We start from the raw sequence: 27,136 nt of genomic DNA on the forward strand, positions 1-27,136 counted from the left end.
TAGGGGAAAGAAGGCTAGAGAAAGAAGAAGGCGGATGGGCCTTTGGATCATAATCGGGTAGTGGAGACAATTTGACTGAATGCCTGTTGTGGACAGTATGACGGACAATCTAAGGCCTACTCGTGCAGATGCAACTGATGTGGCAAATGCGGTGCTGGATGGTAGTGATGCCATTTCCTTGGTGCTGAGACTCTCCGTGGGTTGTATCCAGTTGAGACTATTTCAACGGTTGAGAACGTCTTCAACCAGGATTTGTACTTCAAGCGAACCATGAAATACGTGGGAGAACCCATGATCCACTTTGAGTCTATTGCTTCCTCTCCGGCAAGACAATCACTCATAGTTAAAGTCCTCTTTCCCATGCTTGCCGATCCACATCACCCGGCTGAATCTACTAGCACTAGAAACTAGGCGCCTATCAAATAATAGCCCCCATTACAATTTTTATGCAATGTGTGTACAATTCGTACCACTGTCTAAAAATTGCACTACTATATTGTTATTTTTGCATATTATGAAAAGCTGCAATTTTCATGCAAATTGTGTGCAATTTTCTGTCATTGTTTGTTTTATGTGTTTTTCCATTTTTCGGATGTAAATATGATCAGTAACAAGCTCTATGTGGATGTAGCATTTTTAAAGAAGCACTCCCGACTGTGGTGATGTTTGTTTAACCAATGAGACAGGAGCCGCTCGCCCGAGCGACATAGCTACGTGTGGTCGCATAGCTAGCCGGCCAACATGCGAAGCTAGCTTATGTGTATATGCATTTCTAGGAACTACTATGGGAGCAGGACAGTGTAAAGTACTTGCGTTAATCAACGTGAGAAAGTCTAAGTTATCTAAGCGTGAAAAAGGTATGGGCCAGTTAGCTTGGAGGCTCCAAGTTGGAGCTGTGGGCGTGCATGGCTTTCACTTGCTCTCGACGCGATAAGTACAGCTGCATGCGGCCAGCGCAGTTGACAAAATTTAAGCCGTAGGGTGACATGCAACGTGCACATGCATGAGTATGAGGCTTGATAAGTGCAGTGTGCACACGTTGTTGCCGGCAAGGTCGACTGAAACAAGTTCGGGTCAGGCGACTGACCCAAATTTTATTTTCAGTCAACCCGGTAGCCGGTCCCAAAAACACCTATCTAACCAAATCCCCAAAAGCCCTCTCACTCCCAATTTTTTTTTGGACTTCCCAAAAAACAGCCCCTCCATCCCATCTTTAGGGCTAGTTTGGTTACCAGCGATCCCAGAGGGATCCCCGTCGAAATCCAGGGCTCATGGCCCACGAGGCAAACCAGCCCGTGGCAAATCAGCGTGTCGTTTGGTCGCTCGTCGCTGGGGGACTTTCTGGCCCGATCCCCCGCGTTTTCCCGGGAGAACGATCCACGACCCGGGAGGTCGGGTAGAAAATCCACGCTTCTTCTTCTCTCACGCGTTTGATTTGGAGCCTAGTGACCTGGAGGTTTTCCCCCAACCTCCAGCCACCAAATGATATACTACAGACTAGGGAAATATCCACTATGATGGAAGGGGATCTCGTCAGCCCCATAAAATCCCCCGACTGGGGTTTGCTACCCTGGTTTTTGTTACCTTGCTACCAAACTAGCCCTTAGTGGGGAAACTGCACCAGTAATCAATCATCCCGATTAGTGGGGAACCACGCTAGCTAGCTGGCAGATCACTCCACTCTACATGTGACAGATCCGTTTTAATCGCCTCAAGCACGACACAAGGAGGCGCTCGATGCCGTGGATGACCCCGTCCGGCCTGAGCACTGCGTCCAGGCGCGTGATGGCGGCGAGCTCGATCTCCTCGCCGGAGAGGGTGGGGTGGTGCGTGGGCCTCGGGCCATGAGCCCGCTGGGTGGCGGGAGGGGAGGACGTGGAAGAGGAGCAGCGACTGAAGCGACTTGAGGTTCCGGGGCTCAAGCGGGAGGCGCTCTCCGGGTCGAGGTCCCGCTCCAGCGCCTTAGAGCAAGTACAATAAGGTGATGTAGGCGGGCTGTAAGACATTAAATATTATATTCTTACTTACTTGTAAGAGAGAGAAGAGGAAAGAGAAGAGAAGCGGGCTACTAGTTAACAGCCGGCTACAGCACGTACTCCTAGGTACTTTGTGAGAGAGTGGGGTGGGCCATGTATCAACAAAGTAGTACATATTTATATCTAGCTATTGTACGTGTTGGCTATAAGCTTGACTATATGTGACATGGCAACATCATATAGCCAGCAGCTGGCTATATTATTAACCATACTCTTATACCGCGGTGCGAAGATGGTGACGTTGTGCCTCCCGACGGCGTCCTCCAACGTCTGGATCAGCAGGGCCTTCTCCACCAGCTCCGCCAGCTCTGTGTAGTGCGAGACCAGTAGCGCCACCAGCACCGAGTTGGATTTGACCCTCACGCCGGCGACCGCAGCTGCCCTAGCGTCGGTTGACGCGGCGGAGGGGATTTGCGGAGGGCAATGTGGGTTCCTCCGTCGCCGTCTTGGCGGCCGCCGCGCGGGCCAGGAGTAGGACGAACAGGATCAGGGCGCCGTGAGGGCGGCCTCTACTCGCTCCTCGGACTGCTCTAGCTGTTGCCTGCTACGGCAGCGTCGGCCACGGAGGAGGGTTCCTGGATTTGTGTAGCTACCAGCTGCCCAGCCACTTCGAGGCCGGCCGCCGCGCCGGTGCAGGAGGCATGGACGCTTGGTCGTCGGCTTCGCTATCGCTCCCGGATTCCGGCTGGGCAACGCCGGCGTGGTGAGCGTCCGCGTCGTCTACCTCGTACCCGGTGGCAACGTATGGTAGAATCCGCCACGGACCTAGCCGGACTAGCAGCTCACTGGCGTAGCGGCAGCAACTGCATTCTTTCGAGCTCATAGTAGCTCCTGCCTTGATTAATTAGAAGAGTATTACTCCCTCCCTTCCGGTTTATACGGCCCAAATCTAAAATCTCATTAATCAAGGCAAATGTTGAGTGTTGGAATGAATCTCGTACTTTACAAAACTATCCAAACTAAATTGTTGCATTAATTGGGATTAGTTGCAGTGCATGCATGCTTGGTCACTAGATGTGTAGTAGCATTGCATGCATTGGTGAACTCCTTTTTAATTCTTGCATGCAAAGATTTAATGTGCCTCGGAATCTCAAAAGGAGATGAAGATGACCCGTTTAAATTGGCAAAATGAAAAAAAAAGATAAGCCCTATAAACCGGAGAGGAGGGAGTACTCCACAGTAATCTTCCAAGTGGGGTCAGGGACATAATGGTCACGTTAGGTCTTTATAAATAGAAAAGAAGATTGAAATGGCCTGGGAAATAAGAAAAGAGGGGGAAATGTCAAATGTTGAAAAAATTCGTTGCTGCAGTTTCATTTTTTGAAAGTTGGACGAATTAAGTTTCAAACCTAGATTGCATGCGTTATATCCCCTTAATCAAATGGTGGGTCTGTAATTTGTACTTGTTCTGATTTCAGAAGCAGGGTCGAGCTGCAGATCGACATCGATATGGCCGGAGGAGCAACATGGAAAGAATCGGGTATCGCAGCATGGAAAGACTGGGGTATCCAGGCGTTGGTGCTGCTCAGCTTGACACTCCAGGTGGCGCTGCTCATGCTGGCGGAATTCCGGCGGCGCGTGGACTCCGGCGCGGTAAGGTTCTTGGCATGGTCGGCGTACATGCTGGCCGACGGCACGGCCATCTACGTGCTGGGCCACCTGTCCGCCGCCAGCCGGTCTCCCGACCACGAGCTGATGGCCTTCTGGGCGCCGTTCCTGCTGCTCCATCTGGGCGGGCAGGACAACATCACCGCCTACGCCGTCGAGGACAACCGGCTCTGGCTGCGGCACCTGCAGACGTTCGCCGTGCAGGTGACCGCCGCCGGCTACGTCCTCTTCTACACCTCCGTTGTCGTTGGTAGCCAGTCGGGCTCGGCCTTGCTCCGGTGGGCCGGCATCCTCATGTTTGTGATGGGTGTCGTCAAGTACGCGGAGAGGGTCTGGGCGCTCCGGTGCGCTGGCAGCAACCCGGTGGGTAAGAACTACCAAGCTTTACAGCATTCGGGCTTCTGTATCTCACGCAACAATCTGGAAGACATACTAGACAAGCGTCCGTGGGACACTGAAGACTGTCTACTGATGGCTCACCGAACGCTTGGGGTTCCCAAGGAAATGATCAAGGGGCTGATGAACGAAGCAGGATACGGACATGCTTCGTATCTCCGGGAGGAGGGCCGTCTGTACAAGGTGGTTGAGATGCAGATGTCCCTGATGCACGACGTACTGTACACCAAGGCTGAGGTGATGCACACTTGGTTCGGCCTCTGCATCCGTGTGCTCTCGCCGGCGGCCACCACCGTCGCCTTGCTGCTGTTCCATCGCCATCAACATGGTCGTCATCAACATCGGGTAGATGTGGCTGTCACCTATGTCCTGCTGGTAGGTGCCCTTGTCCTGGAGGTGGTGTCGGCGTTGAGAGGCTTATTCTCGAGTTGGGCATGCGTGCTCCTCATAAGTCATGGGCCGCATTACTCCCTCCGCGAGACCTTGCGTCACATACCCGGCGGCAGGCCAAGATGGTGGCTCAAGGCCGCAGCATGGGTAGCAAGACATGTGAGCGGTTCGCTCGGCCGTATGGTGTTGTCCGTCCGCCGGCTGGTCCGCGCAGCGGACTGGGCAAGGTACTGGTCGGCCTCCATGGCGCAGCACAACCTGTTGCAGCTGGCCGCTCGCAGCAGGGTCAGCAAGAGAAGCAGGATGGCGAATTCGATGGGGAGAGAGGTGTGGTGGAACGCTATGGCCTACTCGAGCTCCATCCCTGTCTCGCCCTTCATCCAGGATCTGGTGGTGGACTACCTCCTGAGCAAGGAGGGTGACCTCAGGCTCTTTAGCCATGACCACGACAGCCTTGTACATTTTGATTCACGGGGTCAAGCGGAGCTCAGCAGGTGGGGATTGTACGAGGGCCTGACCTGGAGCGTGGAAGAAAAGATCCTTGTCTGGCACATCGCCACCAACATCTACATCTACTCCATGTCCATGATGAGCAGCAGCAGCGAGGAGCATAAGCCGATGAGTGAGGCGGTCCAGGCGCTCTCCAACTACATGCTGTACCTCCTCGCCTCACGCCCCTACATGCTCGGTCCCACTGCCAACCACAATTCCTACATCGAGGTGTGCTTTGGCCTCATCGCGAGTGGTCCTGAGGCTGCTGCTACGCCTTACAGCTCACCCGAGGAGGTGGCCACATTTCTCAAGACCTATGGGGATACAGAGAGCGACAGCCGTTTTCCGCTACTATGTGTTGATCACACAACACAAGGCCATCTCGTATCCATGTTGGATAAAGGATGCGAGCTTGGTGCCAAGATCGTCCAAGATGACGCAGTGGGCACGCTGGAGCTGCTCGCCCAGGTGTGGGTGGAGACGCTATGCTACGCGGGCCAGCGGTGCAGCCCACTTTGCCATGCCAAGCAGCTCAGCGACGGCGGTGAGCTCATCACCGTCGCTGCCATTCTAGTGGAGTACTTCAAACGAGGTAAATTCCGTTGAAACAGCAAGAGGCGGGGACGAGGTTCAGGGAGGAAGGACAGCAGTTCTTTATCCCATCTTCCATTAACAGGGATGAAATCATCTACTAGTGCTCCCGGTGTCCTTTTAATTACTGCATGTTTGGTTACTCAGAATGCTCTAGTATACGAGTATTTTATATGCATGTGTGTCGGAATATTTCGACTTGAGTTTGTGTAGGGAGAGGATAGTCGCTGTTGGCGGCTAGACTTTCTTCTAGGTATGTTGGTTGTTGGCTGGCTTGTAACAGACTCGTAGCACTGAACCTTTGGCTTGGTTTATCTAATGGAAATCGGAGGGGAAATCCTCCAAAAAAAAAAAGTGTGTCGGAATATGGTGCTAAAAGCATCGGATTTACAAATTTATTTTACTTTTATCTTTTCTTTTTCATCATTTATCTCTTTCTTTTCTTTACCTTTTTTATTTCCATTCTAAAACCTTTTTCATCATTTATCTCTTTCTTTTCTTTTTCATCATTTATCTCTTTCTTTTCTTTTGGAAATTCTTAGCTTTGTTAACCTTTGTGAACATTTCTTTCTTGAAGTAATATATTTTGACCGAAAACTGAAAATATGAAAACCTGAAAGAAAATTGAAAACCCGCTGGAAAACAGTACGCTTGGTAACCACAGACACACTGACTGGGTCAGCCCATACCATAGACCGCATGGAGTACGTTTTGGCGAGTGTCATATAGGGGACTTGAAGACGGGTATTTCCAGAAGCTTCCCAACCATTTCATTCTTTTTTCAATAAGGTTTTTTTCATGATGGTTTTGTTTTGTTTTTTATTTTCCTTTATATTTTATTTATTATTTTTACTTTTTCTTATTTTTCTTTTTTCAAAATGCACGCACTTTTTTCAATATCGATGAATTTCTTTTCAAATTCATGAAACTTTTTAATAATTTGGTGATCTTTTTTTTCAAAATCGATGATTTTTTTTAAAATTATTGAACCTTTTTGAAAATATGTCTAGATACAACCATTTCTACGACAAGTTTTTTCGGATGGAGGAAGTAGTAGTAAGTACCAGTAAGTTCGCACGTGCTGCATCCGGTGCTTGTGTAAGTGTCCTAGCAGAAAAGGCACGGAAAACGCCTTTCAAAAAAGTACCCTATATCTGGACACAAAATAGGTAGCTAGATTTGATTCAGCTGTCAGTCCGATCACATTCACGATCTACTTTGGAGTCTTGAGCCGATCGTCCGACGGTGCATTCCTGTGTAATGTGAGGATCTAAGGCCAACTCCACCGCGCGATCCTATCCTGTCCGCCCCGGTTCGTTTGGGGTAAAAGGGACAAAGGAGGCGGCCCAGCGCGCGGGCGTAAACGGACTTTTGTCTGTTTTGTGTCCGCTTTCGACCCATCCGCGGCCCAAGTTTACGTCGCTTTTGGGGTGAAACGGACACCACGCGGACGCGCGGGTCGTCTGCGCGTGTCCTCCCCTGGCCCGCTCGTCGGTGGCACAGGACGGGCCTTTTTCTATCCGCCCCCCTTCTCCCTCCGGCCGCATCCACTCCACTCTTCCACACTCTTCCCCTCTCTCCCCCTCGCCGCCGCCGGCCGCCTGCTGCCATTGCAGCCGTGCACCTCGGACGCGCGCTTGCCCAGCCCCTTCCTCTCGTCGCCGCCGAGCTACCCAAGCACGGCCACCTTGTTTGCGCACCCGCCGGCCGGATTTGGGGCGGATCCGGTCGGTCTTGAGCTCGCCCGGCTGTGGGAGGCCGGGCCGCGCCATGGACTGGCCGGGCACCTTGCCGGAAGGCCCAGGCAGGGCCGCAAGGCCACATGCAGGCAGTGGCTCGTCCTCTAGCCGCTCGGATCTGCACCGTCGGTGGTCCGCCGGCAGATACGCGAATGGCGGCCGGCCGGGCTCGGTGCTTGCCCAAAAGCTCGTCGGCGCACCGTTGCCCCTCATCAAGTGCGACCACTGCCCAAGGGTGATCGTGCGCCGCGTGTCTACAACGCCGGAGCATCCCGGATGGGTGTTCATCAAGTGCTTAAACGATGGGGTATGTGCTCTTTTTAGCTTCGGTTTGTGCTCTTGGATTAGACTAGTGGTGCTAACTTTAAGTTTTATTGTGTAGACCGGATGCAAGTTTTCGTATTGGAAAGAAGAGTACATCGATATGTTGATAGAGCGAAATGTAGTGCATGTTCGTGCACTTTTAGCTAGCCTAGAGGCTTTAGATGAGACAAGTGCACTTGTAGCTAGATTAGAGTCTAGGCACGATACTACGTGCGAAAAAACAACAAGGCACGATACTACGTGTGAGGAAGCAACGTCGACTTCTGGCTTGAAGAAGAAAGGAGGGGGCAACGTCGTGTCTCCTCCACAGATCAACAATGAGTGCATCAAGAAGGCGCTAACCCAACTCAAAGGAGCAGTTATGGAAGTTGGGTATCTTCTCAAATGTATTCTTGTGGTTTTTGTTTTCTTTGGCCTTGCTTTACTAGTCAAAACGTGATGATGTATTGTCATATACCGAAAATGAATGATAAGAAAAGTTTAAGGACTTGCAAAAAAATATACACGGACAGGATGGGGCAAATGGATGCGGCCGCGCGCTGGGCGCGCGGCCACCGCATCCCAGGACAGGTCCGGACACGACCCCAAACCCTACCCAAACGGACAGAATCCGGACAAAACGGACGTCCGTTTGAGGTCGCGCGGTGGAGTTGGCCTAGCGCGGCAGTGTTGTCCGGGTGGGAGTAGTTGGCCGCCGTTGGTGGCCCTCCATCCCATTTTTGGTTTTCGTCACACCTCCTTGGAACTCACGCCTAGATTCGTAACCGCGAACGTTGCTTGTTTCGCTAGCATTCGTACACACATATGTACATACCTCCTCTCAGAGATACTTGTCGAAGAAATTAATGTATCTAGACGTGTTTTAATTTTAGTACATTTATTTTTATTTATTTCTTCGACAAGTATTTCTGATCGACAAAGGAGTGAGTATATCTTTCTTGGCATCTAGAATTCTGATGTGCACTGCAATTCGTCGTTATCGTACTTACTGATGGTATCGATGTAGCTATCCCCACACTATTATTTCGTATTGTATTAACGTCCTGCCTTTTTTGTCGAGAGCTCGTTTGGAGATAGCCACGTAACGAGCAGGAGAGTGGCTTATGTGGAATTCAGAACCATTACCCAGCCGGTCATTTGAGGTCTGCATTCACTTCTCACTAAGATACCCGTCCCTCCCTTCACGCATCCGCAGTTGCGCATTCACTTCCTGCTTCCTCTACCCTTGTCCGTCGCTCCACCTGCTCAACTCAACGAGATGCAAAAATCGAAACAAAACTACAAATCCTAAACGGGCGCAACAAGCAGGAGACCGAACCGAACAGGAGCCTCTGATCGATGTCCTCGCTCGTGGACTGCTACAGGATAATCGACGCGGCGCTGTCCATGGAGTCTCCGATCTCTCCCTCCTAGTGAGAGCCGTCGGCGGCGTAGAAGGTGACGCGCTCGCCCGGTGGCAACTCTTTTTTCGGGACGTGGCTCCTGGTGACGAAGGCGACCATAGTAATGGAGCCTTCCATCCACGTTCACGTCTGCACCTCGCTGACCTCCGTGGCGAAAGTCCGTGAGAGGCAGTCGAGGCGGACTGCCCCCCCTCCTTCATGGTACTGAGCGCCACCGCCATCATGGTCACGCACGTCATAGAGGTGAGGGCGGGGGTTGTAGGTACGTAGAGGAGGAGGCGCGATTCGTGGTAGAAACCGGCACCGGCAGCGAGCGGGAGAAGCAGGGTAGGAGGGGAGGGGATTCCGGTTGGTAGGCCGACGCAGTGGCGGAATGCAGGTTCACGGAGGTGGAAGAAGGCGGGGAGTGGAGGTGGAGGAGGGGATTGTTGGGAGAGAACTTGGCACGGAAGGAAGCGGGAAGGCGAGAGGGGAGGGTAATCAAAATCTGATTACCTATTTATACTGAACATTTTTACTTAATGATCAATCATATCATCATTAAAGATATGTTGTTTGTTTTATTGTACACAATTCAATATATTATCTTGAATTATACTTTCGGTATAATAAGCAGAATTAACAATGTACACACTCCCATGTTTACAAGGTCCATATTTCTTATATTGTCTATATCTAGCAAATAAATACACTTTTAGATAAAATTGGTTTTTTAAAACATATTTTTCATTTAGTTTGGAATCAGAAACTCTGCAATTATTTTTATTATAATACAACAAAACAGTACCATGTGTTTATATGCATATTTTTTTTCCATAGGATCATTGGATATCAAAACTTGGTATTGTGCATATGGACTAGCAAAAAAAAACTATAGGTCTCTAGACTACAAGACTAAAAAGATATTTCCAGATTTATATGGAAGGTCAACTGGTAATATGTCCTCAAATCCCATCCCGCGGTCTAGCTTGGTGGGATGGGGGTAATACTTTGACACGAACACATTCATATTATGTAATTAATTTCTGTATCAAAATCAAGCATCTTGTAATATGCATGATTATTTAGGATTCAGACTTCTACAATATGTGTGGTTGTTAACTAGATTTTATGTTGATTATCTCTAAGAAAATTCAGTGCTTGTAGTCATCGTTAGGTGGTCCACGGACATGGTTGTAATTTTTATTATATTTGTTGTTGTTTGTACTGTCATGATTAAAGATGAATAGATTGGAAGTTTCTCGAAAAAATAATCTCTAAGAAAACACAACATGTCTGGATTGTGTACCTATTCCGGAGATACCAACGGCTTGGCCTCTCCTTAGCTCATCCGACACCTATCCTTCCAAAAATTAACCAAAAGAATCACGAATACTTTGAAAATCACATATTGCGCAAAAAACAATTATTTTTAGCAAAACAATCTACAAAGTACATTAGATCAAACAAAATGACAATTAATATTCATGATAAACTAAAAGTTAAATCAAAGTTATTCAAAGTCGCCATCTTGATGAGCTTCAACCAACTTCGACGAAGATGTTGTAGAAGACAAAACATCACTACACAAAAAGGTGATATCAGCTGGTGCTTTTAAGATAGGACGAAAATGCCTCAAAAATATTTCCATGTTGGCCTTAAGGAAAGCTATCTCGCATGGATAACCTATCCAAATCGTTTGTCCGCTCTTGCTCGTCTCAAAATTCTCGACGCGACTTGGGGCTTATATCAAACACGTGATATCAATGAATCAGTGCGTTTTGCACGTGATATCGATGAATCGGTCTGTTGGTTGTCAAAATATATTTTATATGCATGTGTGGGGAATATGGTGCTAAAAGCATATGATTTTCTCTACCACTGGTTCCACTACATAGAGACGCCATCACTGATGAATACATTTACAAAGCGGGCATGCAACATGAAAAGCATCTTGGAAAGCGGGCATACATTTACAATTTTAGTTTTAGTTTTACCTTTTCTTTTTCATCATTTATCTCTTCATTTCCTTTACTTATTTTATTTCCATTCTAAAACCTTTTTCCATTTAATGATCATTTTTTGGGTCCATACACATTTTTTTAAATTAGGAATATATTTAAAATACATAAGCAATTTCTAAATTTTGAGAATATTTTTTAATTTGTGAATGCATTTAAAAATATATGAAGATATCATAAAACTCAGGAATAATTTCAAATTCACTGACACTTTTAAAAAATAAGGAAACATTTTTTAAAATTGGATGAATACTTTTTTACTTTTTTACTTTTACACTCTATAGGATATCTTCCAAAATTTATTGTTTTTTAATCTTTGGGAACATTTTATTTCATGGATATTAAAAACACGGACATTTTTGGAAATTCTTAACTTTGTTAACCTTTGTGAACATTTCTTTCTTGAAGTAATATATTTTGACCGAAAACTGAAAATATGAAAACGTGGAATAAAATTGAAAATCCGCTGGAAAATAGTACGCCTGGTAAGCACAGACACACTGACTGGTTCAACCCATACCATAGACCGCATGGAGTACGTTTTGGCGGCCGGCATATCCGTAAGCTTCCCAACCATTTCTTTCTTTTTTAATAAGTTTTTTTTCATGATGGTTTTGTTTTGTTTTTTATTTTCCTTTATATTTTATTTATTATTTTTACTTTTTCTTATTTTTCTTTTTTCAAAATGCACGCACGTTTTTCAATACCGATGAATTTCTTTTCAAATTCATGAAACTTTTTAATAATTTGGTGATCTTTTTTTCAAAATCAATGATTTTTTTTCAAATTCTTGAACCTTTTTGAAAATTTGGTGAACTTTTTTTCAACTTCATGAACTTTTCTAGAAAATGTGATTTTTTATGAAAATCAATGTTTTTTTTAAAATTTGCGAACTTTTTTCCCATGATATTTTTTCAAATCCCATGTACTTTTATAAAAGTTGAACGATTTTCAGTTCACAAATTTTTTGTTCTCCTTTTGAATTTTTTATTGCTTTTTGCCTGAAAGTCAATAGTTGATCGATTAACTAGTCAGCCGTTGACTGAGCTGCGCGCAGCATACTAGTGGGCCACCGCCCACAAGTGTTTTGTGCGGGCGCCAGTTCCGCGATTGAGCGGTCTAGGCACCAAACGAAATCACTAATTGAGAAGTACTCATTACAAAGATCACTCGCACCTTCACAGGTTGCGACAAGCGGCGTCTTGCATGTGCCCCATTTTTCGTTTTTATCATTTATCTCTTTCTTTTCTTTTCGTTTTTTGTTTAAATTCTAAAACCTTTTCATTTCAAAGACCTTTTTTAATTCTTAAACATTTTTGAAAATCATGAATTTTTAAAATACAGTCACAATTTCTAAATTTTGAGAACACTTTCTTAATTTTTGACTATTTTTTAAATACGTGAACAATTTATTAAAATCAAGAATATTTTTCTAATTAATAGGCAATTTTTATATTAAAAATTAATTTAAAAATTCAAGAATACGTTTTAAGTTTTCTCATTACATTTTTTCTGATAACATCTTTTTAAAAGATCCACCGCCTCCATAGCCGTTTGATCTGGGGCTATTCAGCGGCCCGTCCCTTTTCCTCACCAATGCAACAAAGGCAGTGTTGCGAAACTCTTTGCAGACCTTTTGTTGCAAACGCCTTTCAAAAAGTCACGGCAAACGCCTTTCAGAAAAGTATCCTATATCTGGACACAAAATAGGTAGCTATTGATCGGATTCAGCTGTCAGTCCGATCACATATTCATGAATCACGATCTAGTTTGGAGTCTTGGGCCAATCGACCGACGGTGCATTCGTGTAGTGTCAGGATCGAACGCGACAGTGTGGTCCGGTCGGTCCGGGTGGGAGTAGTTGGTTGCCGTCCATCCCATTTTTGGTTTTGTCACACCTCCCTGGAGCTCCCGGCAAGGTTAGTAACCGCGTACGTTCCTCGGTTCGGTGCCGGATTAAACAGCCTACGTACGCTAGCATTCGTACATACGTACATATACCTTTCTTAATATAGATCGGTGCTTGCATGCATGCATGCTACTCACACCTCAACACAATTCTAAATAGGAGGTGATCTATAATTACCATCTTAATTATATGGTAGTACATGTCTTACTAGTACTATGATTCATTCTGATGTGCAGTCCAATTCCTTGTTAACGTACGTGCTGATGCTATCGATCCAAGCATCCAGCTAGCCCCACTTATTGTTTTGTATTAACGTGCTGCCTTTTTAGTCGAGAGCTCGCTCGAAGATAGTCATGTACTCCCTCCGTTTCTAAATATAAATCATTTTAGATATTCCAATATAAACTATATATGAAACAGAAAAAGTGAATCTACATGCTAAAATACATCTATATTCATTCATATGTAGTTTATATTAAAATCTCTAAAAAGACTGTCTATATTCATCTGTATGTAGTCTATATTGAAATCTCTACAAGGACTTATATTTAAGAACGGAGGAAGTAACGATCAGGATGAGTCGATGATGCATGACATCGCAACGGCCGGTTAATAAGTTCAGGGGCCCACTACAACCCACCAAGTGCAGCACAGTTTAATTATTAAGCACATCACATGCGTGCGTCTACAATACGATTCATTCATTCTAAGCGCATGTTACCAACAAGTTCAGGAACTATTAAGGGGTTGATAGTGCTAACAGTACCCTTGTAGAATGTACTTCCTCCGTTTCAAATTACTCGTCGTGATTTTAGTTGAACGGAGGGAGTACTATGGTACTACTCCGGAGCCGGCGAACTATGCAGCGAACCTGCCAGCGAGAGGCCACGATAAGCACGGCCACCGTGGCCACCGACGGAATGCAGGTGGTCGACGTTCCGGAGTCAAGGATGGTGGCAGTCACCCCACGACGTGTCCAAGTCTCTGGGCGTGAACAGGCTCATTTTTAGGTGTAGTGTAGTGTAGGTGACCTGAGGTAGGTAACTCTATGTACCAGAAATCCTATCAATTGGTTATTCATAGTAGCGCTGAGAGATGCCTCCTCATTCTATTTGCATGGATCTAATAAATCTATTTTTCGCTGGAGGAAGCAATACGATAGTAACTAATCTAAATATGTTTCTGCATATTTATTACTTAGTGGAGGGAGTAATACGATAATGTAACTAATCTAAATCATTTGTTTGTAACATCTGCTGTACTTCGCTCTTTTAGAACCAGGGAACATGAGAAAAGCCCTTGGGGCTACCTTTCTGTCAACTACTATGCCATTGACACGCTTACTCTCTACTTTGTGGACAATCGTGTTGTGTACGCACACAACCTAATTGATCCACTTCTTAAGGATGGCAGAATTGCCACTGATTAGCCAAAACAGCTGCTGGCTAGTACCATTTACACCATGATGTACGATGAAGAGAGAGTTTCCAAGAGCTTGTACCATTACCATTGGAGTGTACATGAAGATTATCATCAGTGCTAAGATAGTAAGAAGGTACGGTACTTCCAACTTCTCTTTTTCCTTTAGATACATTTGTTGTTTCCGTGGTTCAGAATTACTGCTTGTTTCTGCAAGTTTGTGAAAATATGAACTTCATATTTCTTAAAGATTTATGGATGTGGAACATAATATTTGTGTATACGAGTTTCTGTTGTCCACCCTTATGAGAGCTGGTTCACGAGAAAATAATGTTTGGGGATTTTTCGTGCTTGTTCTTCATTTGATTGGGGTGACATCATGATGTTTTTTGCTTCGGTTATTGTTTTAGTCATGTTGTTGTACTGTGCGCATATATAGCATTGCACTCCATCTAGTTATGTAGTCATGAAGATTGTTTGTATTTTAGTACACTCCAATGGTAATGGTACGAACTCATTTTTTACTATGTAGGTTTGCTTTACTTTGCTTTTCATGTTGTTTGTTCTAAATTTGAAGTCTTAGGTAAATATGCAAGTTAACTAGTGGAGCTGTTCTCAAGTGTAGATTTTGATAGCAAAATTTGTCTGGGAGATGAGATGTGTTAATTTGTGTAGGGTATTGTTGAAAATTTACCTGAATGTAAATACGGATCTGCAAACCTTTGCTTTTATGCTAAAGTTGATCCAACGAAGAGGCTATATGACCAGCAGACAAAGCTGCATCACATGTAAGTTCTTTTACGATGTGGGTTCATGCGAACACCTTCCTCTGAATTGGATTAGGGTGTTGTTGTGGTGCTCTGTACGACATAGTAGATAGTCTACTAAACCATGAGAACAATGTATCTAATTTTGTTGTTGTCTGCGTCAGTTCATCAGTCTGATTTTTATGTTAGGAATGGTTTACAAATATAATACCTGTTGGATCAGATTTTTTTTTTGTGGTGGTGGTGCTCTGTACCCATATTCTACTGTCTATTATTATTATTATTCTATTTGTTATTGTTTTAATCTATAGAGTTGAAGACTTACAAAATTTTACATTTATTTTTTCAGTAGTAACAAAGAGAAGAAAGCTAAAGAGAAGGAACCAGGAGACAGGTTAATCTCTGTATTGAATTGCTGCATTCGGATCCTTAGGTATGTGGCGATCGGAAGCATCTTTTTAATGTTCTAGAGAAGACACATGCGTGTGGCGATCGGAGGCTTCTGCATTCATATCATATGGGTCGCCGCTCGCTCCAGCTTTACCGCACTAACACCATGACATAGGCACCAGCACTCCGTTGGCTATGTCGCCTACTTCCCTGTTGAGGCACCGTAACATTTCTCGCCACCTCAGTTGACACATCTCGTCCTCTCTCTGGATCAAACGGATGAACAGAACATATGCTAGGTGGCAGATGTAATCTCAAATGTATCATATAATCTGGTAAACTCCAACCGAATCAAAATGTGCTTACCTATTTATACTACACATTTTTACTTCACAATCAATCATATCATTGTCTTTTTTGTGGGGTTTAGTCATATCATCATTAAAGATATGTTGTTCCTATTAATGTACATAATTCGATATATTATATTGAATTATACTTTAGGTATAATAAGAAGAATTAACAATATATACACTCTCATGTTTATAAGTTACATATTTCTTATATTGTCAATATCTAGCAAATAAATATATTTTTAGCTTAAATTGATTTTTTTTCTGAAAACATAGTGTTCGTTTAGTTTTGAATGAGAAACTCTTCTATCATTATCATTATAAATTAGAACAAAAAAATATCATCACATTATGTGTTTATATGCATCTTTTGCCCACAGCATCATTGGATGTCAAAACTTGGTATTGTGTTTATGGATCAGCAAAAAAGTTTCTAAAGGTTTCTAGAGTACTAGAATAAATATATTTTTGAAATTTACATGGAAGGTCTATTGGTAATATGTCCTCGAATCCCAGCTAACGGTCTTGCTTGGTGGGATGAGGGTAATAGTATGATGCGAACACATGTATGATATGTAATTTCTGTATCGAAATCATGCATCTTGTGATATGTACGATTATTTGGGATTCAATCTTCTATACACTACTAGGAAAAACCTTATACACAGAAGTTTATCAGTAGCGTGGTCTAAAAAGATGCGCTACTACCAATTAGTAGTAGCGAGGGCCATAAAAACCGCGCTACTACTAAGTTGATAGTAGTAGCGAGGGGTATAAACCCACGCTGCTACTAAAGTGATCTCCACCATGCCCCCGGGGCATGCAATAGTAGTAGCGGGGGTATAAAACCTGCGCTACTACTAAGTAAGTAGCAATAGCGCAGATAAGACCCCACGCTACTACTAAGAACCCCGGCCCGATCCACTCCCATCCCACCACTCTCTCTCTCTCTCTCTCTCTCTCTCTTCCTCATCCTAAAAATACTCTCTCCCCACAATCCACTCCACCGGCACTTGTTCCTCGGTCCACTCCACTCCGGCTCCTCTCCCCACGACTCCTCGTCGCCGCCCTCACCCATGCCGGCCAGTTCCGGCGAGCACCGACCGCGGGCAACACTCCCCCAAGCTCCGCCCCTCCCTCCCCTCCACACCCTGATCCAGCAAAATCCCTTCCTCCCCTCGTTGACCGTTTCGGCTTCGACGACGTTGGCGCCGCCATCCGCATCCTCTCCGACGCCGACCCGGCCGCGCCGCGACAGCAGCAGCCCATGGGCACCAACATCCGCCGCGAGCTCGCGCGCCTCGTCGCTGATGCGCGGCCCGGGGACTCCCTCTTCTTCCACTACAGCAGCCACGGCACAGGCCTACCCGCCAAGACCGGCCAGCACGACGACACCGGCTACGACGAGTGCATCGTCCCCTTCGACATGAACCTCATCACAGGTGCGCAGATCCGGAGACACCCTTCCGTTTTTGTTTTGTCTCGTGCCATGTTGCTCCTGTAGGTGTTGTTCTGTCTCGAACTACCGATTAGCAGTGGGGATTGAATCGAGAGGTTGGTGAAATCTGAGAGAGGGACGTTGTTTGATTGATTGTCACGTTTCTACGGCTTAGCAGATTTAGCACTGTGGTAATTTCTGAATTTCTGATTGGATTAGTTTTTTGGTGACTATGATTTCAGATAGTACATTGTGGTAATACTGGACCAGCATAGGCGTCATAGGATGTAGCATAACAACGTGTTTATAATGAGTGTTTTTCTAACCAAATCCCTGGACTAGCATCACTCATCATCGACACAGAATGAATTATTCAATTTAAGTGGAAGAGAAAAATCTCTCTGGATGGAATGAGGCATGTTGTACCAACCAGTACAACGCAATAGATAGACAATAATTTTCTGAAAGGCACAGAGAAATCAAGGACTGAAATACATGTTTTGAAAGTTTGTAGCTTTACTCATAGGTATATCATAATGTTGTAGTGTTGGGCGTACTTAAATATTAATACAGATAGTGGTGTTTTAGTAGCCATAGCAAACAGCTCCTAGGACATATTGCATGTTGTTCTATTATCAGTGGTGTTTTAGTAAGATTTTACTTTTAAGGCATTTATAACCAAACTGCACTTATGTTCTTCACGGATAATACCTACTAATTACTTGCTATTTTAGCTTCCAGTCTATTGTAGTTCTATGTGTATTTAAATATTAGTACGGAGTGGGTCCTTCGTCAGCTGATTTAATCATAGGTAATCATAATCCTGTAGTGCTGCAAAAAAATATGGCAGTTCCTTTTCACAGTTTTCCCTTTTGAATTTTGTTATTATAGATAATTGTCATTCTCTGGAGATCATTCCGTGGATATTTAGTTAATGATCACGGGTCAATTTTTTTTCAAACTTCCAAATTGTTTCAGTGTTTCGAAATCATGAGGTTGTATATAGGACAACTGGATATGATGTGTACCATAGCTGTCTTCTTAGTTCTGTTAGCATTGTCGGCTTTGCTACCTCTTGAGCACTGCGTTGGATTTCCCCAAAGAGGAGAGGATAATGCAGTAAAGTAGCGTAAGTATTTCCCTCAATTTTTGAGAACCAAGGTATCAATCCAGTAGGAGACCAGGCACAAGTCCCTCGTACCTACACAAAACGATAGCAACTCGCAACCAACGCTTAGGGGTTGTCAATCCCTTCACGGTCACTTACGAGAGTGAGATCTGATAGAGATAATATTTTTGGTATTTTTGATAGATAGATGCAAGGTAAAAAGTAAAGGCAAAGTAAAAACAAAGTGAGTAAATAAAGTGATATAGATTGATATGATGAGAATAGACCCGCGGGCCATAGGTTTCACTAGTGGCTTCTCTCAAGAGCATAAGTATTCTACGGTGGGTGAACAAATTACTGTTGAGCAATTGACAGAATTGAGCATATTTATGAGTATATCTAGGCAATGATCATGTATATAGGCATCACATCCAAAACAAGTAGATCGAAACGATTCTGCATCTACTACTATTACTCTACTCATCGACCACTATCCAGCATGCATCTAGAGTATTAAGTAAAAATAGAGTAACGCCATAAGCAAGATGACATGATGTAGAGGGATAAATTCAGGCAATATGATAAAAACCCCATCTTGTTATCCTCGATGGAAACAATACAATACGTGCCTTGCAACTCCTTTTGTCACTGAGTAAGGACACCGCAAGATTGAACCCAAAGCTAAGCACTTCTCCCATTGCAAGAACTACCAATCTAGTTGGCCAAACTAAAAAGATAATTCGAAGAGACTTGCAAAGATAACTCAATCATACATAAAAGAATTCAGAGAAGAATCAAATATTTTCCATAGATAATACTGGATCATAAACCCACAATTCATCGATCTCAACAAACACACCGCAAAAAGAATATTACATCGAATAGATCTCCATGAGAGAGGGGGAGAACATTGTATTGAGATCCAAAAAGAGAGAAGAAGCAATCTAGCTACTAGCTATGGACCCAAAGGTCTGAAGTAAACTACTCACACTTCATCGGAGGGGCTATGGTGATGATGTAGAAGCCCTCCATGGTGGATGCCCCCTCCGGCGGAGCTCCGGAACAGGCCCCAAGATGGGATCTCGTGGATACAGAAAGTTGCGGCAGTGGAATTAGGTTTTTGGCTCCTGTTCTGATCGTTCGGGGATACGTAGGTATATATAGGAGGAAGGAGTACATCGGTGGAGCTCCGAGGGGCCCACGAGGTAGGGGGCGCGCCCAGGGGGACGCCCTCCACCCTCGTGATCACCTCTGGCACTGCTTGGATTAGGGTCCAAGCCTCCTGGATCACGTTCGGTTGGAAAATCACGATCCCGAAGGTTTCATTCCGTTTGGACTCCGTTTGATATTCTGTTTCTTCGAAATACTAAAAAAAGGCAAAAAACAACAATTCTGTGTTGGGCCTCCGGTTAATAGGTTAGTCCCAAAAGTAATATAAAAGTGGAAAATAAAGCCCAATATAGTCCAAAACAGTAGATAAAGTAGCATGGAGCAATAAAAAATTATAGATACGTTGGAGACTTGTCAAGCATCCCCAAGCTTAATTCCTGCTCGTTCTCGAGTAGGTAAATGATAAAAAAAGAATTTTTGATGCGGAGTGATACTTTGGCATAATTTCAATGTAAATCTTCTTAATTGTGATATGAATATTCAGATCCGAAAGATTCAAGACAAAAGTTCATATTGACACAAAAATAATAATACTTCAAGCATACTAATCAAAGCAATCATGTCTTCTCAAAATAACATGGCAAAATAAAGTTCATCCCTACAACATCATATAGTTAGGCTATGCTTCATTTTCGTCACACAAAGATGTTCCCAACTTCTATACCCCCGATGACAAGCCAAGCAATTGTTTCATACTTAAATAATCTCAAATTTTTTCAACCTTCACGCAATACATAAGCGTGAGCCATGGATATAGCACTATGGGTGGAATAGAATATGATGATGGGGATTGTGTGGAGAAGACAAAAAGGAGAAAGTCTCACATTGACGAGGATAATCAACGGGCTATGGAGATGCCCATCAATTGATGTCAACATGAGGAGTAGGGATTGCCATGCAACGGATGCACTAGAGCTATGAATGCTCAACAAAATAAAACTAGTGGGTGTGCATCCAACTTGCTTGCTCACGAAGACCTAGGGCATTTGAGGAAGCCCATCGTAGGAATATACAAGCCGAGTTCTATAATGAAAAATTGCTACTAGTATAAAAAGACAACTTATGAGACTCACTACATGAAAAACAAGGTGCTACTTTGAAGCACAATATATGAGACTCACTACATGAATAACAAGGTGCTACTTTGAAGCACAATATATGAGACTACATGAAGAACAAGGTGCTACTTTGAAGCACAAGTGTGGAAAAAGAGATAGTAGCATTGCCCTTTTTATTTTCTTTTTTTTTGGGCCTTCTTTTTTTCTTTTTGGCCTTTCTCTTTTTTTTATTTGGGCAATGATCTAATAATGATGATCATCACACTACTATTGATTACAACACAAGGATTACAACTCGAATACTTAGAACAAGATATGACTCTATATGGATGCCTCCGGTGGTGTACCGGGATGGTGCAATGAATCAAGAGTGACATGTATGAAAAATAATGCATGGTGGCTTTGCCACAAATACGATGTCAACTACAAGATCATGCAATGGCAATATGACAAAAGTAATGCATGTCATGATGATGATGGTGGAAGTTGCATGGCTAAATATCTCGGAATGGCTATGGAAATGCCATAATAGGTAGGTATGGTGGCTGTTTTGAGGAAGATATAAGGAGGTTTATATGTGATAGAGCGTATCGTATCACGGGGTTTGGATGCACTGGCGAAGTTTGCGCCAACTCTCAAGGTGAGAAAGGGCAATGCACGGTACCGAAGAGGCTAGCAATGGCGGAAAGGTGAGAGTGCGTATAATCCATGGACTCAACATTAATCAAAAGAACTCATATACTTATTGCAAAAATTTAGAAGTCATCAAAAATTCAAGTACTACGCGCATGCTCCTAGGGGGATAGATTGGTAGGAAAAGACCATCGCTCGTCCCCGACCGCCACTCATAAGGATGCACAAGCCAGGTACACTTCATGTTTCAAATTTGTTACACAACTTTAACCATACGTGCATGCTACGGGATTTGCAAACTTCAACACAAGTATTTCTCACATTCATAATCACCCAACTAGCACGACTATGATATTATCACCTCCATATCTCAAAACAATTATCAAGCATCAAACTTATCTTAGTATTCAATTCACTCAAAAGAAAGTTTCACATATCTTGAACACCAAGTATATTAACATTAAGCAAATTACCATGCTATTAAAGACTCTCAAAATAATCTAAGTGAAGCATGAGAGATCAAATAGTTTCTTTAAAACAAACCCACCACCGTGCTCTAAAAGATCTAAGTGAAGTACTAGAGCAAAAATTATCATGCTCAAAAGATATAAGTGAAGCACTATGAGCAAAACTATCAAGCTCAAAAGATATAACCGAAGCACATAGAGTATTCTAACAAATTCCAATTCATGTATGGCTCTCTCAAAAGATGTGTAGAGAAATGATGATTGTGGTAGACTAACAAGCAAATACACAAATAATACAAGACGCTGCAAGCAAAACACATATCATGTTGGTGAATAAAAATATAGCTCCAAGTAAATTACCGATGGAAGTGGACGAAAGAGGGTATGCCTTCCAGGGCATCCCCAAGCTTTGACTTTTTGGTGTCCTTGGATTATCTTGGGGGTGCCATGGGCATCCCCAAGCTTAGGCTCTTGCCACTCCTTGTTCGATAATCCATCAAAAGAATTCACCCAAAACTTGAAAACTTCACAACACAAAACTCAACAGAAATCTCGTGAGCTCCGTTAGAGAAAGAAAACAAAAGACTACTTCAAGGTACTGTAATGAACTCATTATTTATTTATATTGGTGTTAAACCTACTGTATTCCAACTTCTCTATGGTTTATAAACTAATTTACTAGCCATAGATTCATCAAAATAAGCAAACAACACACGAAAAACAGAATCTGTCAAAAACAGAACAGTCTGTAGCAATCTGTAACTAACGCAAACTTCTGAAACTCTAAAAATTCTACCAAAATAGGAAGTCCTGGACAATTTGTTTATTGATCAGAATCAAAAATAATCAACGCAAAAGCACGTTCCTGTGATTTATCATAATTATATTCGTGCGTGCAAAGTTTCTGTTTTTCAGCAGAATCAAATCAACTATCATCGTAGGTTATCCTATAGGTCCTACTTGGCACAAACACTAATTAAGACATAAAACCACATCCAAACAGAAGGTAGATGGATTATTTATTCCTAAACAGAAGCAAAAACAAAAAATACAAAATAAAATTGGGTTGCCTCCCAACAAGCGCTATCGTTTAACGCCCCTAGCTAGGCATAAAAGCGAGAATAGATCTAGGCATTGCCATCTTTGGTAGGCAATCCATAAGTGGCTCTCATGATAGATTCATATGGTAATTTTATTTTCTTTCTAGGGAAGTGTTCCATACCCTTCTTTAAGGGAAATTGGAATCGAATATTCCCTTCCTTCATATCAATAATTGCACCAATCGTTCTAAGGAAAGGTCTACCAAGAATAATAGGACATGAAGGATTGCAATCTATATCAAGAACGATAAAATCTACTGGCACATAATTCCTATTTGCAACAATAAGAACATCATTAATTCTTCCCATAGGTTTTTTAATAGTAGAATCCGCAAGATGCAAGTTTAGAGAGCAATCATCAAAATCACGGAAATCTAGCAAATCACATAAAGTTTTGGGAATAGTAGAGACACTAGCACCCAAATCACATAAAGCATGAAACTCATAATCTTTAATTTTAATTTTAATAGTAGGTTCCCACTCATCATAGAGTTTTCTAGGGATAGAAACTTTCAACTCAAGTTTTTCTTCATAAGATTGTATCAAAGCATCAACAATATGTTCGGTAAAGGCCTTATTTTGACTATAAGCATGAGGAGAATCTAGCACGGATTGCAACAAGGAAATACAACCAATCAAAGAGCAATTTTCATAATTAATTTCCTTGAGATCCAAAATAGTGGGTTTAGTAATATCACGGTTTTTATTTATTTAAATCCCACTTTCATCAATTTCATCATCAAGATCTAGAAACTCCGAATTCTTAAAATGCCTTCTTGGTAAAGGAAGATAATCTTCAGATTCATCAAGATTCATATTACAAAACAAAGATTTAATGGGGGACACATCAATAAGTTTTAGATCTTCATCTTGATTTTCATAGGGATTCGGTTTAGCGGTCATCTTATTGACTAAGGTAGCTTGCATATCCGAAATTTCAGCGGTCATCTTTTCAAGATGAGCAATTTGAGCCCTTATACCATTGAATTCTTTAGACATATCATCGAGTTCTTTATTCATAAAGCTCACAAAACTTTTTTGTTCCTTAAGTTCGTTTCTAAAGAAATTATTGTGCTCAAATTGTAAAACCATAAACTTTCTAACATTGCTTTCGATCTCCTCTAGCCTTTTAAGGTGAAGGTCACCAAATCTAGGTAGAGCCATCGCATCAAAATGACAAACTAACACAAGAGCAAGCAGGAAGGCAACGAGGAAAAGGCAAACGGGAAAGAGAGGAGGAGATTGGGAAAGAGAGGGCGAATAAAACGGCAGGGTGAAGTGGGGAGAGGAAAACGAGATGCAAATGGCAAATAATGTAATGCGAGAGATAGGGATTACGATGGGTACTTGGTATGGTTGACTTGCTTGCGTGAGCCTCCCCGGCAACGGCGCCAGAAATTCTTCTTGCTACCTCTTGAGCACTGCGTTGGATTTCCCTGAAGAGGAGAGGATGATGCAGTAAAGTAGCGTAAGTATTTCCCTCAGTTTTTGAGAACCAAGGTATCAATCCAGTAGGAGACCACGCACAAGTCCCTCGTACCTACACAAAACGATAGCAACTCGTAACCAACGCTTAGGGGTTGTCAATCCCTTCACGGTCACTTACGAGAGTGAGATCTGATAGAGATAATATTTTTGGTATTTTTGATAGATAGATGCAAGGTAAAAAGTAAAGGCAAAGTAAAAACAAAGCGAGTAAATAAAGTGATATAGATTGATATGATGAGAATAGACCCGGGGGGCATAGGTTTCACTAGTGGCTTCTCTCAAGAGCATAAGTATTCTATGGTGGGTGAACAAATTACTATTGAGCAATTGACAGAATGGAGCATAGTTATGAGTATATCTAGGCAATGATCATGTATATAGGCATCACGTCCAAAACAAGTAGATCGAAACGATTCTGCATCTACTACTATTACTCCACTCATCGACCGCTATCCAGCATGCATCTAGAGTATTAAGTAAAAACAGAGTAACGCCGTAAGCAAGATGACATGATGTAGAGGGATAAATTCATGCAATAGGATAAAAACCCCATCTTGTTATCCTCGATGGCAACAATACAATACGTGCCTTGCAACTCTTTCTGTCACTGAGTAAGGACACCGCAAGATTGAACCCAAAGCTAAGCACTTCTCCCATTGCAAGAACTACCAATCTAGTTGGCCAAACCAAAAAGATAATTCGAAGAGACTTGCAAAGATAACTCAATCATACATAAAAGAATTCAGAGAAGAATCAAATATTTTCCATAGATAATACTGGATGATAAACCCACAATTCATCGGTCTCAACAAAGACACCGCAAAAAGAAGATTACATCGAATAGATCTCCACGAGAGAGGGGGAGAACATTGTATTGAGATCCAAAAAGAGAGAAGAAGCCATCTAGCTACTAGCTATGGACCCGAAGGTCTGAAGTAAACTACTCACACTTCATCGGAGGGGCTATGGTGATGATGTAGAAGCCCTCCGTGGTGGATGCCCCCTCCGGCGGAGCTCTGGAACAGGCCCCAAGATGGGATCTCGTGGATACAGAAAGTTGCGGCGGTGGAATTAGGTTTTTGGCTCCTGTTCTGATCGTTCGGGATACGTAGGTATATATAGGAGGAAGGAGTACGTCGGTGGAGCTCCGAGGGGCCCACGAGGTAGGGGGGCGCGCCCAGGGGGCGCCCTCCACCCTCGTGACCGCCTCTGGCACTGCTTGGAGTAGGGTCCAAGCCTCCTGGATCACGTTCGGTTGGAAAATCACGATCCCGAAGGTTTCATTCCGTTTGGACTCCATTTGATATTTTGTTTCTTCGAAATACTGAAAAAGGCAAAAAGCAGCAATTCTGGGCTGGGCCTCCGGTTAACAGGTTAGTCCCAAAAGTAATATAAAAGTGGAAAATAAAGCACAATGTAGTCCAAAACAGTAGATAAAGTAGCATGGAGCAATCAAAAATTATAGATACGTTGGAGACGTATCAGGCTTCTTTTCTACAAACTTTTGATTATATTTGACATACTTCTGCAGATGATGAATAAAGAAAGAACCATCCTTATGCATGTGGAGTAACACGGTAATGTTCTTAGCAAGTTGATTTTGCTGATGGGTAGTGAGTTTTTAGGTGATTTGCAGACTGAAAAGAAGCTGATGATGATGTTGCATCATAGTGGAATTTCGAGACCACGATAATTATTGTGTTCATAATTGGGACATGTACAACATGATACATGTATTTCAGTTATAAGAAAAAGACAATATTGCCAATTCGCTTTTTGACCTCCTACAAAATTATGACACATCCTTGTATGGTTTGGACATATGCTAGAATTTATTCATTGCATCAAGGGGTTAAGCACAGTAGTTTTGCGTTTCTACAGTTCCAAGGGGATTTAGAGTTCCACCTCTGAGTATTTGGATCTTATCTAACCATGCTCTGAGATTTAGATGAATGCGTGTGCCGTCGGAGAGATCTATGTATGAGGGGCTTGTTAACCACGAAATCCTGGCCCCTCTTATATGAGCAAAGTCAGTTGTGGCGTTTCCATGACCTCACAAGAAAGAAGAGAGCAGAGTTGAAGTTGTCAGTTGAAGTTTTTGGCTTACATGAAGGGATGCATGCTATTCATCTTGCGGGTATGACTCGTCCTCGCATTCTTACTTCGCCTTTGTTTCCTTCAGCTTTTTGATCCTGAAATTTTAAGATAAATTGTAAGTACTCAGTATCATGTTCTTAAGCAAAGCTATTGTTTTTTGTTTGAATTATAGTGTTTTCTCTGACCTATGTATAGTGTCAATAAAAATCTAAATTACAAGATGGAGATACATTTTTTGGTGGCATCTTACATCACAGTAATTTACAACCAAGATAGGCCTACAATGTCTTTTTGATAGCAACGATAATGCATAGCTGCAGATTTTGTCGAATACACATATGTATTTTGTATGCATGACAAATACTGGGGTCAAATAGAATAACAAGTAAATCATTCATTTTGTCTTCATATTTACTTGAAGGACTGCATGTTCTTCATCTTTGTAAGCCCCATGTATTTGCTTGTAAGCTTCAGTAGTGTCATCTATCTAGTCTGATTTATACACTACATTCCTAAGCTGAAATATTTTTTGTAACTGAAATATATAGTTTGAGTTTCATTCAGTTATTTGTCACTTTTTAACTGAATATCTTTTTGTAACTGAAATATATGTGCACTTACAATGCCTGTCTCATAGGGCTTCTTTGTAACTGAAATATAAGCTCTGTCCAGTAAGCATTTCTTCACCCTTGGGCAACTTTGCACAAATGGACTGTGTATTACACTACACGTGCTTCTTTTTGTTATGGATGGTTCGGTC

General features: G+C 42.9%; 1 protein-coding gene across 1 annotated transcript in view; it reads left to right on the forward strand.

The window, feature by feature from the left end:
- Positions 1-5,822, forward strand: part of LOC119280510 — an 8,726-nt gene extending 2,904 nt beyond the window's left edge. The window contains exon 2 of the mRNA XM_037561338.1: positions 3,455-5,822. Coding sequence (XP_037417235.1) covers positions 3,486-5,528 — 2,043 coding nt within the window. The 5' untranslated portion in view covers positions 3,455-3,485 and the 3' untranslated portion in view covers positions 5,529-5,822. The remainder of the gene's footprint in view (positions 1-3,454) is intronic.
- The last annotated feature ends 21,314 nt before the right edge of the window (positions 5,823-27,136 follow it).

Source organism: Triticum dicoccoides, chromosome 3B (genome assembly GCF_002162155.2).
Source record: "Triticum dicoccoides isolate Atlit2015 ecotype Zavitan chromosome 3B, WEW_v2.0, whole genome shotgun sequence".
Taxonomy (NCBI): Eukaryota; Viridiplantae; Streptophyta; class Magnoliopsida; order Poales; family Poaceae; genus Triticum; species Triticum dicoccoides.